The sequence below is a fragment of the Neolamprologus multifasciatus genome, chromosome 5 (assembly GCF_963576455.1).
Source record: "Neolamprologus multifasciatus chromosome 5, fNeoMul1.2, whole genome shotgun sequence".
Classification (NCBI taxonomy): Eukaryota; Metazoa; Chordata; class Actinopteri; order Cichliformes; family Cichlidae; genus Neolamprologus; species Neolamprologus multifasciatus.
In genome coordinates, this window is record NC_140443.1 from 10,996,092 (window position 1) to 11,012,092 (window position 16,001).

At 40.0% G+C, this 16,001-nt stretch overlaps 1 protein-coding gene across 3 annotated transcripts in view; it reads right to left on the minus strand.

Moving 5' to 3' along the window:
- LOC146518108 (plasma membrane calcium-transporting ATPase 1-like) overlaps positions 1-16,001 on the minus strand; it is a 128,246-nt gene that overhangs the window by 14,224 nt on the left and 98,021 nt on the right. For all 3 annotated transcript variants that reach the window (XM_085161173.1, XM_085161171.1, XM_085161172.1), the window contains 6 exons: positions 13,676-13,855; positions 12,669-12,756; positions 12,395-12,501; positions 5,680-5,871; positions 856-1,069; positions 507-718 (listed from right to left, as the gene is read on the minus strand). In XM_085161173.1, the coding sequence (XP_085017299.1) occupies positions 507-718; positions 856-1,069; positions 5,680-5,871; positions 12,395-12,501; positions 12,669-12,756; positions 13,676-13,855 (993 nt within the window). The remainder of the gene's footprint in view (positions 1-506; positions 719-855; positions 1,070-5,679; positions 5,872-12,394; positions 12,502-12,668; positions 12,757-13,675; positions 13,856-16,001) is intronic.

Sequence of the window (16,001 nt, forward strand, 5' to 3'; positions counted from 1 at the left end):
AAAAGAGACAGAAACAACAACTTATTATTAAATACTAAGGTTTTTCGCCATTTGGGCACTACTTTTTAAATAATACCGAGGTGCGGTGTTAGTTAAGTTGCCAATACCTTCTCTGTCATTTACTGTAATCATTAGCCAGCTAACTACAGAATCAACACGACCACCACCTTTCTATTGTCAACCTTTTGACACTTTGTCCCCCACACAGCACAGGCAACTGCTCATCTCGTGATCTTCCACCTGTTTTTGGTCAACATTTTGGATGTGTGTGATTCATCGTACCACCAGTCCTACTGTTAAGGTCTTAACCTGATGTGCTGATGTCTTCTTAACATTTCTAATTTAGTAAAAAAAACCAATCAGGTTTCAGCTAAACACTTTTAAATGTAACCAAATTATGTGCAGCAAAAATGCAGCTGCAGCTACTGAGACCATGAATCCATCCAGACTCAGCAGTAACATAACAGGAAAACCTTGGTAGCACTAAAGGATGTTGAAGGTGTTACCTGCAGAGCGAAGGTCCCCAGTACAACGCTGCAGAAGATAGGGTTCCTGTAGACACCTTCGAACACGTTCCTCTCTCCGTGGATCTTCCTGGCATTGATTTCGTTGAAGAGCTGCATCATGACGAACACGTTGAACACGATGGTGTAGTGCTCTGATGGTGGGGAGTGCAAGGGAGTGTTTCGCCCACTGTCAATGTCGAAAAAGTTCTCACCTGATAAAAGATGAAGGAAAATACCCCAAAAATGTATCTCAACTGTTTCGACAATGATTAACAAACATCAGCGTCTTAGTATCAATGCATTACTGCAGAACCAGGTTTACACCCAACTTGGATGGAGTCAGACTCACCAGCGAAGAGCAGGGTAAAGATGATGACGAGCTGGTACACAGCATGGCCAAGTATGTTCTTCATCATGGTCCTGGAGATGAGGGGCTTGTCCCGACCGTAGGGTTTACGTAGCAGCAGAGACTCAGTGGGCGGCTCCGTGGCAAGAGCGAGAGATGCCAGAGTGTCCATGATGAGGTTGACCCAGAGCATCTGGACAGCTTTCAGGGGAGAGTCCTTTTGGAGAAGGAGTAGGAGTTTAATTTACGAGAAGAGAATATAACATCAGGGATATAACAGAATACAAATATGATTCAGCAACCAAACAACAGGGAAACATACAAAAAAAAAAATCTTTATGATCTTTAAAATGTTTTTCTGCAATTGCACCATGTCTACTCCCAGTTTGTGCTCCTGGTTGGGTCTGTTTGTGGACCTCTTGCAGACCAGCAAACTACAGCTTTGAAATTCCCACGTTTACAGCATGAGAAACTGTTTTGGTCTAATTTTCCTTATTGTGACAACTGGAATGGTGTGACTGGTTTCAAATTTTGTAAAGGTATCTCGTGATCAAAAGACCCTGTTAAATGCCACCTGCTTGAAAAGATGGACTTCAGTTCGAGTTCAGTTGGACTCGAATGTAGTATAAATGTGTATTCTTACTAGATGACTGAACTCCAATGCTTTCTCAATGACACAGTAACACACACGGTAAATAACAAACCTATAAAACATGTGAGAGGACAGTGTGACCACTACTGACAGAGGAGCTGAGATGCTGAGAAGAACTGATCATTCAGGGAGCATGCTCTGACATGGCACAGGGCAACGAGTGGCCTGCTGTCTGGAACAAATATGGAATCTCTGAGATTCAAAAAATGTTGCCACTGATACATAAGTTATTGTTTAAGAAGGTTCAGGGACCTCATGGTGGACACATCCCATTTTTCACATGGTGTCTATGGTTATATCTGAACTTCCACATATTGTTAGGATTGCATTGTTAGGAAACAAATATACGGGCAGGTTTTATACTGCTGTCACTGTGAGAACCATACTGTAAGAACTGATTTAATCTTAGTGCGTCTAACATCAAATGAGTAATTTAACTGCATAAAAAAAAAATGAGGAAAAAAAGTACACACACATTTCAAAGCACCCCTTCCACTTCTAAAACCCAGTTTACGCCTCTGGGTCCTGCCTCTGTTCCTCTGTACACACACCAAACACATAAATCGCCTTTTAATGATCTTTTCCGTGCACTAACAGAGACCGAGCGCCTGATGATCAGTGAGCAAAATCACAGCACAGAGACCACAGACCTGCTGAGTCCCCCGTTATATTTCAGGATTATGACGGTGACGTGTTGCCATGGTTTCAGGCTGAATCTTAGCCTACTTTGTGTTCTTCGCTCTGTAGTCGAGTTAGTTATCTGGTCTTGCCAGCTGTGAGCCTTTCAATTAATACACAGCCCCAAGACTTTCTTCTTTATTGTGTCAGGGGTTCAGCTTTCTGATTACAGGCACATTATGAAACAAAGAAAATGTGACACGGCCAACTCGCCTCCTCGCAGCACTGAGACGGTCATATCGAAATCACAAATTACTCTTTGTTTCTATGGATATTTTATCAAGCAGAGATTTAAAGATGTTTCCACAGCGTGCGACAAGGTACATCAAACACACCAGCCAGCCTCAAAATCGAATCAAAACAGGAGTTAATCAAAAGTATAAGTGAAGGCGATGTTTTTGCTGTTTCTGAGTTTGAGATGAAAACCAGCAACGACACAAACACAATTTCACACGCTGTTTATACGCAAATAGAAATATAGTTTTATAGTTTTAAATAGTTTTACATTCAAAACCTTTTAAAATCTATACATTCAAAAGCATGTGATTCATTGATCACTGATTAGAGATACTGTAGCACAAATGCTAGCAGCTGCTATAGTGAACATACAGTGGCTTGCAAAAGTATTCGGCCCCCTTGAACTTTTCCACATTTTGTCACATTACAGCCACAACCATGAATCAATTTTATTGGAATTCCACGTGAAAGACCAATACAAAGTGGTGTACACGCGAGAAGTGGAACGAAAATCATACATGATTCCAAACATTTTTTTTACAAATAAATAACTGCAAAGTGGGGTGTGTGTAATTATTCAGCCCCCTTTGGTTTGAGTGCAGTCAGTTGTCCATAGACATTGCCTGATGAGTGCTAATGACTAAATAGAGTGCACCTGTGTGTAATCTAATGTCAGTACAAATACAGCTGCTCTGTGACGGCCTCAGAGGTTGTCTAAGAGAATATTGGGAGCAACAACACCATGAAGTCCAAAGAACACACCCGACAGGTCAGGGATAAAGTTATTGAGAAATTTAAAGCAGGCCTAGGCTACAAAAAGATTTCCCAAGCCTTGAACATCCCATGGAGCACTGTTCAAGCGATCATTCAGAAATGGAAGGAGTATGGCACAACTGTAAACCTACCAGGACAAGGCCGTCCACCTAAACTCACAGGCCGAACAAGGAGAGCGCTGATCAGAAATGCAGCCAAGAGGCCCATGGTGACTCTGGACGAGCTGCAGAGATCTACAGCTCAGGTGGGGGAATCTGTCCATAGGACAACTATTAGTCGTGCACTGCACAAAGTTGGCCTTTATGGAAGAGTGGCAAGAAGAAAGCCATTGTTAACAGAAAACCATAAGAAGTCCTGTTTGCCACAAGCCATGTGGGGGACACAGCAAACATGTGGAAGAAGGTGCTCTGGTCAGATGAGACCAAAATGGAACTTTTTGGCCAAAATGCAAAACGCTATGTGTGGCGGAAAACTAGCACTGCACATCACTCTGAACACACCATCCCCACTGTCAAATATGGTGGTGGCAGCATCATGCTCTGGGGGTGCTTCTCTTCAGCACGGACAGGGAAGCTGGTCAGTTATTATTGGTAACTTTATTGTCCCTAACAGGAAATTGATTTGCAGTATGTCCGTACAAACAAACAGACAACCAACACATCACATACACACTCCAAAATAATATAATATAATATAAGCCTGAGAAAACAACCTAGATTTTTCATCAAAAAAGTACAATGTGCAATGGCAACAACACTTATGGTTTAGTGTTATTAACTATGATAACAGCAGTAGGTACAAAAGACAATCTATGTCTCTTTGTCTTCACTGCAGGTACTTTATAACGACGACCTGATGGAAGCAGTTGAAAATCATTAGAGAGAGGATGATCTGAGCACAACAGGACCAGCAACAACAACTGACTTAACAACCAGGTTGTTAAGTCTGGTCTTATTATTCAGGGACATATTACCGTACCAAGTAATGATACAGAAAGTTAAAACAGATTTAATAAAACCTTTATAAAAAAAAGAGTCATCATTTCAAATGAAACATTGAAACCTCTCAACCTCCTTAAAAAGTACAGTCTTTGTTGAACCTTTTTCACTGTAGCAGCAAGATGTGACTCAAAGGACAGAGTCTTATCAAGAACAACCCCCAAATACTGTTGATGGGAAGATGGATGGAGCCAAATACAGGGCAAACTTGGAAGAAAACCTCTTGGAGTCTGCAAAAGACTTGAGACTGGGGCGGAGGTTCACCTTCCAGCAGGACAACAACCCTAAACATAAAGCCAGGGCAACAATGGAATGGTTTAAAACAAAACATATCCATGTGTTAGAATGGCCCAGTCAAAGTCCAGATCTAAATCCAATCGAGAATCTGTGGCAAGATCTGAAAACTGCTGTTCACAAACGCTGTCCATCTAATCTGACTGAGCTGGAGCTGTTTTGCAAAGAAGAATGGGCAAAGATTTCAGTCTCTAGATGTGCAAAGCTGGTAGAGACAAACCCTAAAAGACTGGCAGCTGTAATTGCAGCAAAAGGTGGTTCTACAAAGTATTGACTCAGGGGGCTGAATAATTACGCACACTCCATTTGTAAAAAATGTTTGGAATCATGTATGATTTTCGTTCCACTTCTCACATGTACACCACTTTGTATTGGTCTTTCACGTGGAATTCCAATAAAATTGATTCATGTTTGTGGCTGTAATGTGACAAAATGTGGAAAAGTTCAAGGGGGCCGATTACTTTTGAAAGCCACTGTATGTATGTGCTTCAAATCTGACACCTGACATTAAGATTCAGCCACACTGGTACTCTGCTTTTTGGTTGTGGCATTCACAAACTGCTATTAACATATATGTGAAAATTTGAAATGATGTTTGGAAACAAAAAATCTAAAGCAAAACACTGCGAAGAAGAAGCACACTGAGCACACAAACCTTTGCCAAACAACTCACTCTCTGGGCAGTTCTTACTAGAATTGTATTTTTTTTTTATTGTGTTCACCACAATAAATACACCTTTAAGACTTTGGTGGATCGAAGCCAAATTTAAATGGATTGCTTCCATGACCCCACACTACACCCCTTTTCAAGCTATCATTTTTACAGACAGAGTGATGACACACACGCACACAAACACAACCAAAAATAGAACATCCGCAGTTTTTTCTGCCCACTTGTACTCTAAACTTCTTTTTTTTTTATATAAACACAAGCAAACAATATCAAACTGTGAGACTGAATTTAGACAGAAGATTTTGAAAAATCCAGCGATAGTGACGTCCTTTTCTTTTTGGGTTGTGTGAAAACAATGTAGTTACAGACATTATGTGAGATTTTTTTTTTTAATTCTCATTTCACGTGTTCGTTCCAGCTTTTTCAGCTCATATTCAGGAGGTTCCACTGAGCCGTCTGTTGTTATTCAGACTCAAACTGGTGTGCTAAATGAGCTGTAATTTCAGACATAAGCGATTTACCTGTGTGATGCAGGCGCCTGTGAACGCCACAATCACAGCCACCACATTGACGGTCAGCTGGAACTGCAGGAACTTGGAGATGCTGTCGTAGACGTTCCTCCCCCACATGACGGCCTTGACAATACTGGTGAAGTTGTCGTCAGTCAGGATGATGTCAGATGCCTCTTTGGCCACATCTGTGCCGGCGATTCCCTGAAAGGAAGCAGAGAGGCATCATTAGTCCTTGAATAAGAGCAAACCAACAAATACGGAAACTCTGTTCACACAAGATCCACACAAGCAATGAATCAACTCTGCTAAAAAGTGTTCATCGAAACTTTCGTATAGATACATTTTTGTATTTTTATGGTATTTATGAAAAAGTTCTAAATATCTGAATCTGTGAGAAACGGTGTATTTGGAGCTAGGGTGGTGAGTTAGAGTCATAAAGTACTGGAAGAGACACAAACTACAGTTTTATTTTTTAGATTTCAGTCAAATGACATCTCCGGGTACAAAATGACAATTCTTCTATTTTCCTCCTCATGTTTAAAACACTGCTCGTAAATTACCATCCCAAGCACCAGGTGTGGGCCTGCTGCTGTTTATTGATGCTTAAGGTAATTTCAAATCGTTCCTCCAAAAAGTCGATTGGCTCCAAAATCCATTCAATGCTCATAGGTCCTGTGTTCAAATGCCCAACTTCAGTCATGAAGATAATGTTTACAATAACCAGGCTTCCCCCTTGAGCACTACAAGACCTATAATGTAAAAGACTAAAGTCTGGCACTCTCTTCCAATCTGATTTTTCAGATTTTTTGTCACAGGCTATGTGATTTTACATAAAGACTGCGCAGTTTGCCTTAAACATAATGTACAAAGACAAAAACTGTTGAACAAAGACAGAAACGGAAGATGCTCGGGATCACGGCTGAAGAGCGATTTGCTCAGATAAAGCGGTCCAAAAGAAAGAAAACACTTTAGATACCGTGGACACGACATTGATCACATACTTGAACATCAACCAAAGCAAAACTTGCAGCAATTTGTCTTTGCTGGAACACAAAGCAGAGACCGGTGTAAGACAGTGCTGAGTTTTACAAGCAGGCTACACCAAACAACTGAAAACTCAGGATTTTATTGTTACACTGGACACTGAACATGCTTAAAAATGCTACCGTTAGCGAAATTAATTAATGAAACCGGCCCTCTCAGCTGTGTTTGTCACTTTGGTGCCTTTTGGAGCACTTTTCATGCAGTTATCCAATAAATAATATGGCTTCCTGTGGCATATTATTATTGGTCTATTACTTTATGGTCACTTTATTCTATTAGTAGTACAGCACTTTCATCCGCAGCTGCTACTTCTGTGTTTATGAATAAATCTGAGTTGACTTGACAATCCTGACAACCTCCATATAACAAGACGGCCAACAAGCTAACTGAGGCTCTAAAACTGTGGAGACCAAGTCAAAACATCAGCCTGGCTTTGTACTAAACTGCCTCTCAGACTCGCACTTATAGATCCCCAAAGTGCACAACACATAAATCTGAGGGACTGTAAAGTGATTAATAAGGTAAGAAGACAGAAACGACAAGTATTTCTGCTATACAAATTCCACATTTACTGCCATCTTCTTCCAATGCTTGACTGATCACCACTCAGATAGACCAACTGTGGTAAGCGGTCACAGATAACACATTGCTTTACCTTAATGTGTCCCAGTAGTCACAACCTAAAAAGCCTTGGAACCGTGACTAACTAATTGTGCATAAACATCTCAGCTGTGACCAAGAGAACTCTGGTTTACTGAAGCTCATCTAACACCAAAATGTTGAACTGGAGCGCCCGCAGTTTCCTCAGAGATGGATAAATGATTATCTTTCTGTTTAGTTTAATGTTACTGCTTCCTAGCTCATCCGCAGGGTACAAGCGCAGTGGAATCATGCTGCCGAGGTTGTAACGGCAGAGCAGTATGACAGGTACAAGGAGAAAGTCCAGCTGTTCAGCTTCACTATGGTTAAAGCGACGACTTATTGTTGGGTTCTTTCTCATCTCCTCTAGATGCGAACAATCCGCCAGCTGGATGTTTAATTTTTAAACCTCCTTTCATCTAAAGTCTGAAAAGCTTTGACAGAGAGTATTTTATGCTGCTCAACTGACAGTAAAGTAAAAATAATACAGGAGGGTCGGCCTTGTCTTAAACAGCAATTCTAAAGAAGTTCTGAGCTGCTGTGTCTCTCTACGCAGGCAGACTCGCTCAAACAGATGGAGGTGAATCGCTTTCAGTTTCCCAGCTAACCAGGCGATAATTGAACAGGGACGCTGGAGTTGAAACTGAAAATGTTCCAAATGGGACATATAAGCGCTGAAAGGTCACTGCTTTAAATCCACAAATTGCTTTTGTGATGTGTTTAGAAACAGTAGCTACTATCAGCAAATTGTTTGACAGCACAGCAGCTGCTCAGCACCCTGCAGGAGAGCCTGATGTTCAGATGACTTTCCCCAGTAAATAAAGGTCACAACAACACACAGAGGAGTCAGCTGTGAACTCGTCCACATGCATGTATTCTGTTTTTAAACAGATACACAGTGGCAAGTTGTCAGCTGATCATCTGTTCAGTGTTACTCTTTAGAGATAAGAGTTAGGACGCCACAGTGTTAATTGATTCAGTTTTGAATACAGCAGAATTGGATCCTTTAAATCTTTAAACACTTCACTCAGGCTGTCTCTGTTTTACAAACTTGCGCGATACAAAGAAATGCTACAATTTGGCACTGGGTTGCCAGGTCTGTGGTTTTCCTGCAGAATTGGAACACTCGCTTCTGTCAGTGCGCCCCAGGGCAGCTGTGGCTACAATGTAGCTTGCCATCACCAGTGTGTGAATGGGTGGATGACTGAATGTAGTATAAAGCACTTTGGGGTCCATAGGGACTAAGTGAAGCGCTATACAAATACATGCCATTTACCATTTACTTTACAAGTTGCAGTTGCCATCCTGAACTCCTGTACAAGTTTACTTAAAACAGTCTTCACTTTGAGGTACATATGATGAAGATTCAGCTGGTGCGTCAAAAGTGTTACATAACAAATGAGCTGACGTAGGTGCAGCGCTTGGGAATCATAAAACTGGGACAGTGAAAACAACTGAATTTACACAGCAAACAAACGTTTATGAGTGGCTGTAGGAGAAAGTTTACTGAGACATATTTTGACATATGTCAAACAAAAACATGTTTATGCAATTTTTCTCTTTTTTATTTCCTCCAAAGATAAATATGGTTTTAACTTTTGAACTTTTAGGTGATGTAAATAAGGAGTGCGATGTTTCCCCTTAGTAAGTTAGCTTTGTGCTATAAACACAAGCCCCAATATGTTTTGTTCCAAAAGTTCTACTGGGAAGATGATCATTTTCCCACTAGTACTGAGCTCAAGTCCAAACTTGGACGTCTCATGTTCTCATTTTCCATAGTAACAACTTTCTAAGCCACCTGGATGAAAGCTATAAATATTGTAAATAATGACGATTGCTGACCATTTTCAAAAGTATCCTGAAAAGCAGCACATTTTCCAAGACGTGTTTCCTTACAGCATGCCACTGGTTGTAAATGTATTTCCTGATTGTCTCAAAAAAAAAAAAAAAAAAAAATCAATTTCCCTACTTGAAACTTGCTTGAGGTGTTTCATTTATTATTGATGTGCGAGTCATGTGCATTAACAATACTTTTACCAGAGTAAATATAACCATCATGTGATGGATTACTCAACTCAAGTTTCAGGAGTCTGAAAATTAATTTGTTAAAAAATAAAAACTAATAAATGTCATTTCACTTAAATCTATAAAACACACCCAGATCGCCCAGAGGATTGTAATCGGTCATATATAAAACTCAAATGGGAGTTTCAGCCACGCACCCACTACCTTTTGATTGCTATTCTTCAAGTTTAGTGACCACTTTCAGGCATTTCTCAACATCATTACTTACTTAAACTGTTATTACACACTTTCAGCTATGAATTTACCACATTTGTGTCTTGATAAAGTGCTAGTCACACTTTTAGCCAAGAAGCTCCTTCTTTTAATTTATAATTTTAGCTACTATAATAACTGTTTATCTAGTTTTTCCAGCTACCAGTTTCATTTTTTCAACTTTCTTTTAATCAGTTGGTCAACAGTAATATGCATAGTCACCACTGCTTATACAGCTTTCTAGTGCGATTCCTCTTTATGGTTATTCTTCTGCTTTTGTTTATTTAATTAAAGAATATGAAAACAGAGCATGAGATGTTTGAGAGAAAGAAAAACAAACAAACTAATAAATTACAGTAACCCGATATACTTGGATATTAACCTAATGAGGAAATATCTATCTAAATCATAAAAAAGTACTGATATAATGAAATTAAGTTATAGCAGTGGTTCCCAAACTGTTTTTGCTGGGCCCCCCTTTGTTTTCAAGAAAAATGTTCGCGGCCCGCGTGCACGCGCACACGCACGCACACATCCTCCAACCACACACACCCATATTTTGCTCCATTGCGGTTTCTTTCACACCTCAAACATTTTGTAAAAAATTAAGCAAATACAAGTAATCTGCAATAAATTACAGGTAGTAAGAAAATAAACTACTAACTAATTTATGATATTAAGTTATTTTTAAGATATTAAAAAAACGTTTTGTTGATTAAAAAACACACTATATCAGATTCATATCGGTATCGGCAGATATCCAAATTTATGATATCGGTATCGGTATCGGACATAAAAAAGTGGTATCGTGCCATCTCTAGTAATAATATTCAACATTGCTATCAATACATTTTTCAAAAAATGCCTCTCTGTGCAAAATGGGTTTAAAAACATAAACAGCTGTGGGATACTGTTTGTCTGTGATTTGAACCGGGGGAACAAATCGTGGCAGGATCAGCCTGATGTTATTTGTATCCCACTGTAACTTTACTGTATAAAGTATAGTATAGTATGTATATCTCCAAAATGTCAGGAGTAGTTAGTCATTACAACAAGTGTTTGTGAACTAAAAATCAAGAATGTGGGATACTGTTTGTCCGTGATTTAAACAGCCCAGCGCTGCTCCCGATGAAGGGAAAAGCAATTCTGCAGGGGAGATCTACCTTGGCACTTGTGCAGGTGAAACCAAAGGGAAGATATACTTCACTATATTTTCTAGTCTTTGGCTTAGAATGAAGTTGGTTTGGAAACATTCAGCGATGCTTCATCTCCTGCTTTGCGTTTCTGTAGGTGCCCTGTGCAAGCAGTGTCCAAGAGTTTTGTTCCCCCCCCCCCCCCCTTTTCATCCCGCGCCCCCCCTGCTATGGATCTGCGCTCCCCTTAGGGGGCGGGCCCCACACTTTGGGAAGGTCTGAGTTATAGGAAGGGCATTTCAAGGAGATACCATCTTTCCACTTTTCCTCAGACTGACCCTCCTGTAGCCTCATGAACCTAATATCAGGGCAAAGTGTGTAATAGACACGGCGGTCCACCATGTGTATGTCATGCTTTGCTTCTCCAAAGCATGAAATGCACAGGCATGCTGAAGTTGCATTACCAGCAGAGGGACATAGTATATCTAAAAAGCCAAGATGTCGCTAGGCCAGAAACAATTAAACTAGGTGGCTAATATGCAGTTACAGATAAATATTTTAGTGATGTCTCTTTAAACGTTTTCTCGTGATTATTTTCAAGGTGAAGTAATATCATAAAATTCTTAAAGGGGGCGATATCTGACTCTGTAAATTGAAGTGCTGTGAGGTCTGGAAAGGTGGGATAAGATAGCCAAACACTCGCCATGAAACAGAGTTTGATATTTTTCTATCTAAATGTTCATTTTTACTTTTACCTGAATATTTTAACTACATTTAACTAATAAATTCCACATATTTTTAACCAGGCATTGTATTTTTTTCATTAAGTTTGTTTAGCTAAAACCATAATGTTTTTATCCATACATGTGTTGAACTAATATTTCCAGATTTTAATAATTCAGGATTGTAGCTTCACATCATGAATAATTATCCATAACATGTTTTTGTAAATGGGTGCACAATCTAACAGTTTCAACTGTTTTGTTAAGCTAATTCAACTTTTTTCCACTTCGTGACCATTACTTATTTGTTTTAATCATTTTAGCAATTCATTTTGGCTGGGTTGGTCTTTTTATCTATTAACTTTAGTTAAAAGTGTTAACTTTCTTGCTCAAACACATTCTGCTCTTATCACTTCTTTAATTAAACTGTAATTTCAGTTTTTTCTTTTTTCATTTTTGAGAAAATCTGTCCAAATACCCTCAAAAATGTGCAAAAATGCACCCCGGAGTACATGCACTCTGGTTGATAAAACAGACAACATAAAGAAATAGCATTAGTCTCACTCTCTGTGAGTTGATCTGTAGAAAACAAAGGCAGTGACAATGTGGTAGAGTGGGGCCCCACTGTGCTGAATGCAGCCAAACTCAACATTTATCGATTTATTATTCCATTTCACAGCTATCTTAATGAATCCGTGGCATTAAACAGAAGAGTTATTGTTAATAACGTTTAGAGAAATGACCTATTTCATGGCTGCATTAGAAACATAATTAACTGAAAGGCTTATTTTTTTCTTTAGGTAATGATGCAGAGAAACTTAAGTAGCAGAAGAGTGAAGCAATGAAGAGCCGTGAAACAAAGGCAACAGAAGAAAAGGACGAGGGAAAAAAAAATGAAGAAGTGGTTACCATAGCAAAGCCAACATCAGCTTTCTTGAGGGCGGGGCCGTCGTTGGTACCGTCTCCTGTCACTGCAACCACCTGTCGGGTTTCGCCCACTGTGCTGTCGATGATGCCTGATCAGCAGAGTGACACAACAAGAAACTCTGTCTTAGTGAGTGCATGAACATTCAAAAAAAAGAAGGGGGAAAAAAGTAGATCCATTTACAGCAGCTTGACTAAAGGTTTACAATTACACGCAGATTTAAAGCAGCTCAACAGTCTCCTGTCAGAACAAACCCACCTTTGACCAGAGTGTGTTTGTCTGTGGGTGATGATCGAGCCAGAACACGCAGCTTGGGCCAAACTTTGTCCAAACGCTCTTGTTCCACCTAGAAATGACATGTTTAAGTTTCAAATAATCTTTTTCTAGCATATAAAAATAACCATCAAAGTTGGGTACAGAGCAATAATGGGGACTTGGAGCTTCATCTTTAACTGGACAAATCTGAGCACTTCACTGGGCAGAGCAAGCAAAGCATATGTCATAAACCTAATGCATGTGTTTGAATTTGCCTCGAGGCCATTTGCTGTGTCTGTCCTATCCAAATAAAGACAATGTCCAAAACTCCAGGACAGGCAGTGAGAGAAACAGCCAACCTCTTAAGAGTTAAACTGATTAATTGGTTAATGGGCTGCACTGATAGTTATATAAGCTTTTCTAGATTTACTGAGCACTCAAAGCACTTTTTATGCTATGAGCTGCATCCATCCATTTACACACACTCATGCAGCACCTTATGTACACAAACACTCACACACTGATGGATGCATCAGGAGCAATTTAAGCTTCACTATCTGTACAATCAGTAAACAAAGCTCTCTACCTCCCAAACCCCCCAAAATCAGCTGATATAAGCTTAATGCAGACAGATCAGTTTAACATGATACTGTTGTAAAGAGTGCTGTGTGGACGGTATCAGCTGAACAGGTAAAACACTACCAAACACAACATCTCCCTCGCTCTAATAAGATAGCTATAAGATACATTAGGAAACTTAATGTTTGCTGCTTTTGTACATAAGCCTTTGGAAGGGGGTTAACTCAGGGCCGTTAGGCCACCAGAGATGTAATGGGCTAGTGGAAATCTAGCATTAGCAACAAAGACTAATTGGGCCATACTGACTTAATTTGGTGGTTATTTTGAGTTCATTTCAGAGTCATTCTTTGGTCAAAGCTTCTTTTTTTTTTTAAACTTAAATGCTCATATGAATGTTGCTTGCAGTTGGATTCTTTTTGTACTTGTTTTACCTCTCCCTTGTCATTTCTTATTTGTTGGTTGAACTCTTTGCCCTCCAGACACAGGAAGTCCTCCCCAGGCAGCAGGATGCCACACTTAGTCGCAATGGCACGAGCAGTGTTGATGTTGTCTCCGGTAACCATGCGCACGGTGATGCCTGCGCGCTGGCACTTAGCAATAGCCTCGGGTACCTGGAGGAGAGTCAGAACAAAGGGACTTGAGCATTTTCACAGTAAAAAAACAACAACCTTGAAGATGAATGCAGAGTGACAGAAAAGATGAAGATGATTTTGAGTCTGAAACATAAGGAAGGTCCCCTTGCCTTTAACCCAAATAAAAAAACTGTCACGAACATTCTGTTGGTTGTTTCTTCAGGGTCTTAAAAGATGTTAAAGAAAGAGTTTATACTGCAGCAGAGCTTGTGTGTAAGAGGTCCAATTCCAGCAGCAGCAGATTTTACTGTTGTTGTTCTTAAACCCACCCTGAGATTCATTCATCTCGGTCTGGGAGAGGTGATAGTGACTACACAAAGGTACACAGACGAGAGAGGTGCTGACTGCTTCTTGTGCTCCTCAGGTGGTCCGACTGATATGACCAGAACCCAACAGAGGGCACATTTTCTGCTTACAAATACATACAAATGTTGCACAGTTCTCATTTAAAGTGCCTCAGCCAGGGTGCAGCATACCGTTTCCCTTCCTTAATAATGGCTTCTTAACAGCCATCCTTCCACTGAGACCATTTCTGAGGAGGAAGTAAACAGTGGATCACCTGAACGTCCAGCTTCATCTCTCTGGTCCTGTGTCAGGTCTTTTTAGGCATCCCACTTCTTTTTTTGTCTTCCGCGTCTCGCTTTTCCTCATAATTTTAAGGACATACTGCACAACATGCCAAGATATGCAGAGTTTTCATCTCTTTGGGAATCAACTTGTTGGGAAAAAAAAAAAAAAAACTTTTTCTGCTGTCAAACTGTAAGATCCTTGGGATTTTTAATGGATTCTGCTAAAGAAAAGGTACAGATGTGTCTTACAGGCTGTGAGTAGCAAAGTGCCCAAAGACACAATTTAAAATTGTTTTTTTGCTAAGTTGTCTGCTATGTGTAGACACAACACTGGTTCATTACCTGGAGTTAGTGACCTACGAATCATTCAAGCATCAAAATGCACCTGCTAAATTGCTTAAGAAACAAAAAAAAACATTCTCTCAAAGGTTTATGTACAAGGGCTGGGCTGAAAATGAGTGAAAAAGCAGCCAGTGTTCAAAGAAAAATGTTAAAAGATCTTCAGAAAGCCTAGAGATCTATTGCTCAAGAGCATTTTTAAAGTTAGTCTGGCTCCTTTTGTAGCAAAATATAAAGAAATAATGGGTGGCTCAGGACTTTGGCGCAACACTGCGGAAACTTACATTAATTATAGTAAAATGTTGTAGGAAATGCTCTATGAATGGTCTGCATACATTACCCTTTAAGTTAATGAACCAATCAGGTTAAAAGGGGATCCTTGTGTTTCTTAACTTTCAGCACAGACTGCTTGATTTTGGGGTTACTTGCAGTTACAAAAACACTTTTTCTGAACACGAGGAGAAAAAATTATTTGTAGCACAAAGCTAAAATATTCAGTCTTGTGCCCATCACAAGTTGTGAAGAGATAAACACTGCGCTGCTGATTGACTCCTGCTGCTCTCCGGTTATTTCCATCCTGTTGGTGATCTTTGTGCTCTGACATTAAAGCAGCAGGCAGCAGCACTGATGCTTTCTCAGCTTCATTACAGGCCTCATTTAACACTTCAGAGCATCCGGACTGTAAGATCTGGCTAGGACAAACTTCGGTCTTCATGTTAGGAGAAAGTTAATGGCATGCTTACACAAATATAACAATATAGTCAAGAGCAGCCTCTCAGATGAGTTTCAGTCTCAATGAAGAAAATTTAAGCTCCCTGTTTGGTCTGTTTAACTTATTTTTGCATCATCAGAAAAAACAAGCTGCACACCACAAACTCTGATTATCCCGTAGATCTACTGATCCCTGCGTGAAGTCTGGATTATTGCAGGCAACAGAAGCAGCAGCCTCTTACTGCTGTTTATTAAAGCAACAAAGCTATTTCCGTCGCTTTTCATGTGAACAACTGATTGCAACACTATGAACGTCTTTGAAGAGGGACCTTCTGGAAGTGTGAGAAACAAAAACACACACAAATCGCACTGAGCTGTTGGCGAGAGGATAGGGACGAGGACAGCGGGAGGTAGAAACAGCTGGATCATCTGTCAGTCTGCATGCATAGACAGCTTATCAGTCCTTTTACCTTTTTTCTAGGCAAAGTGGTAATTATGTAAATTCA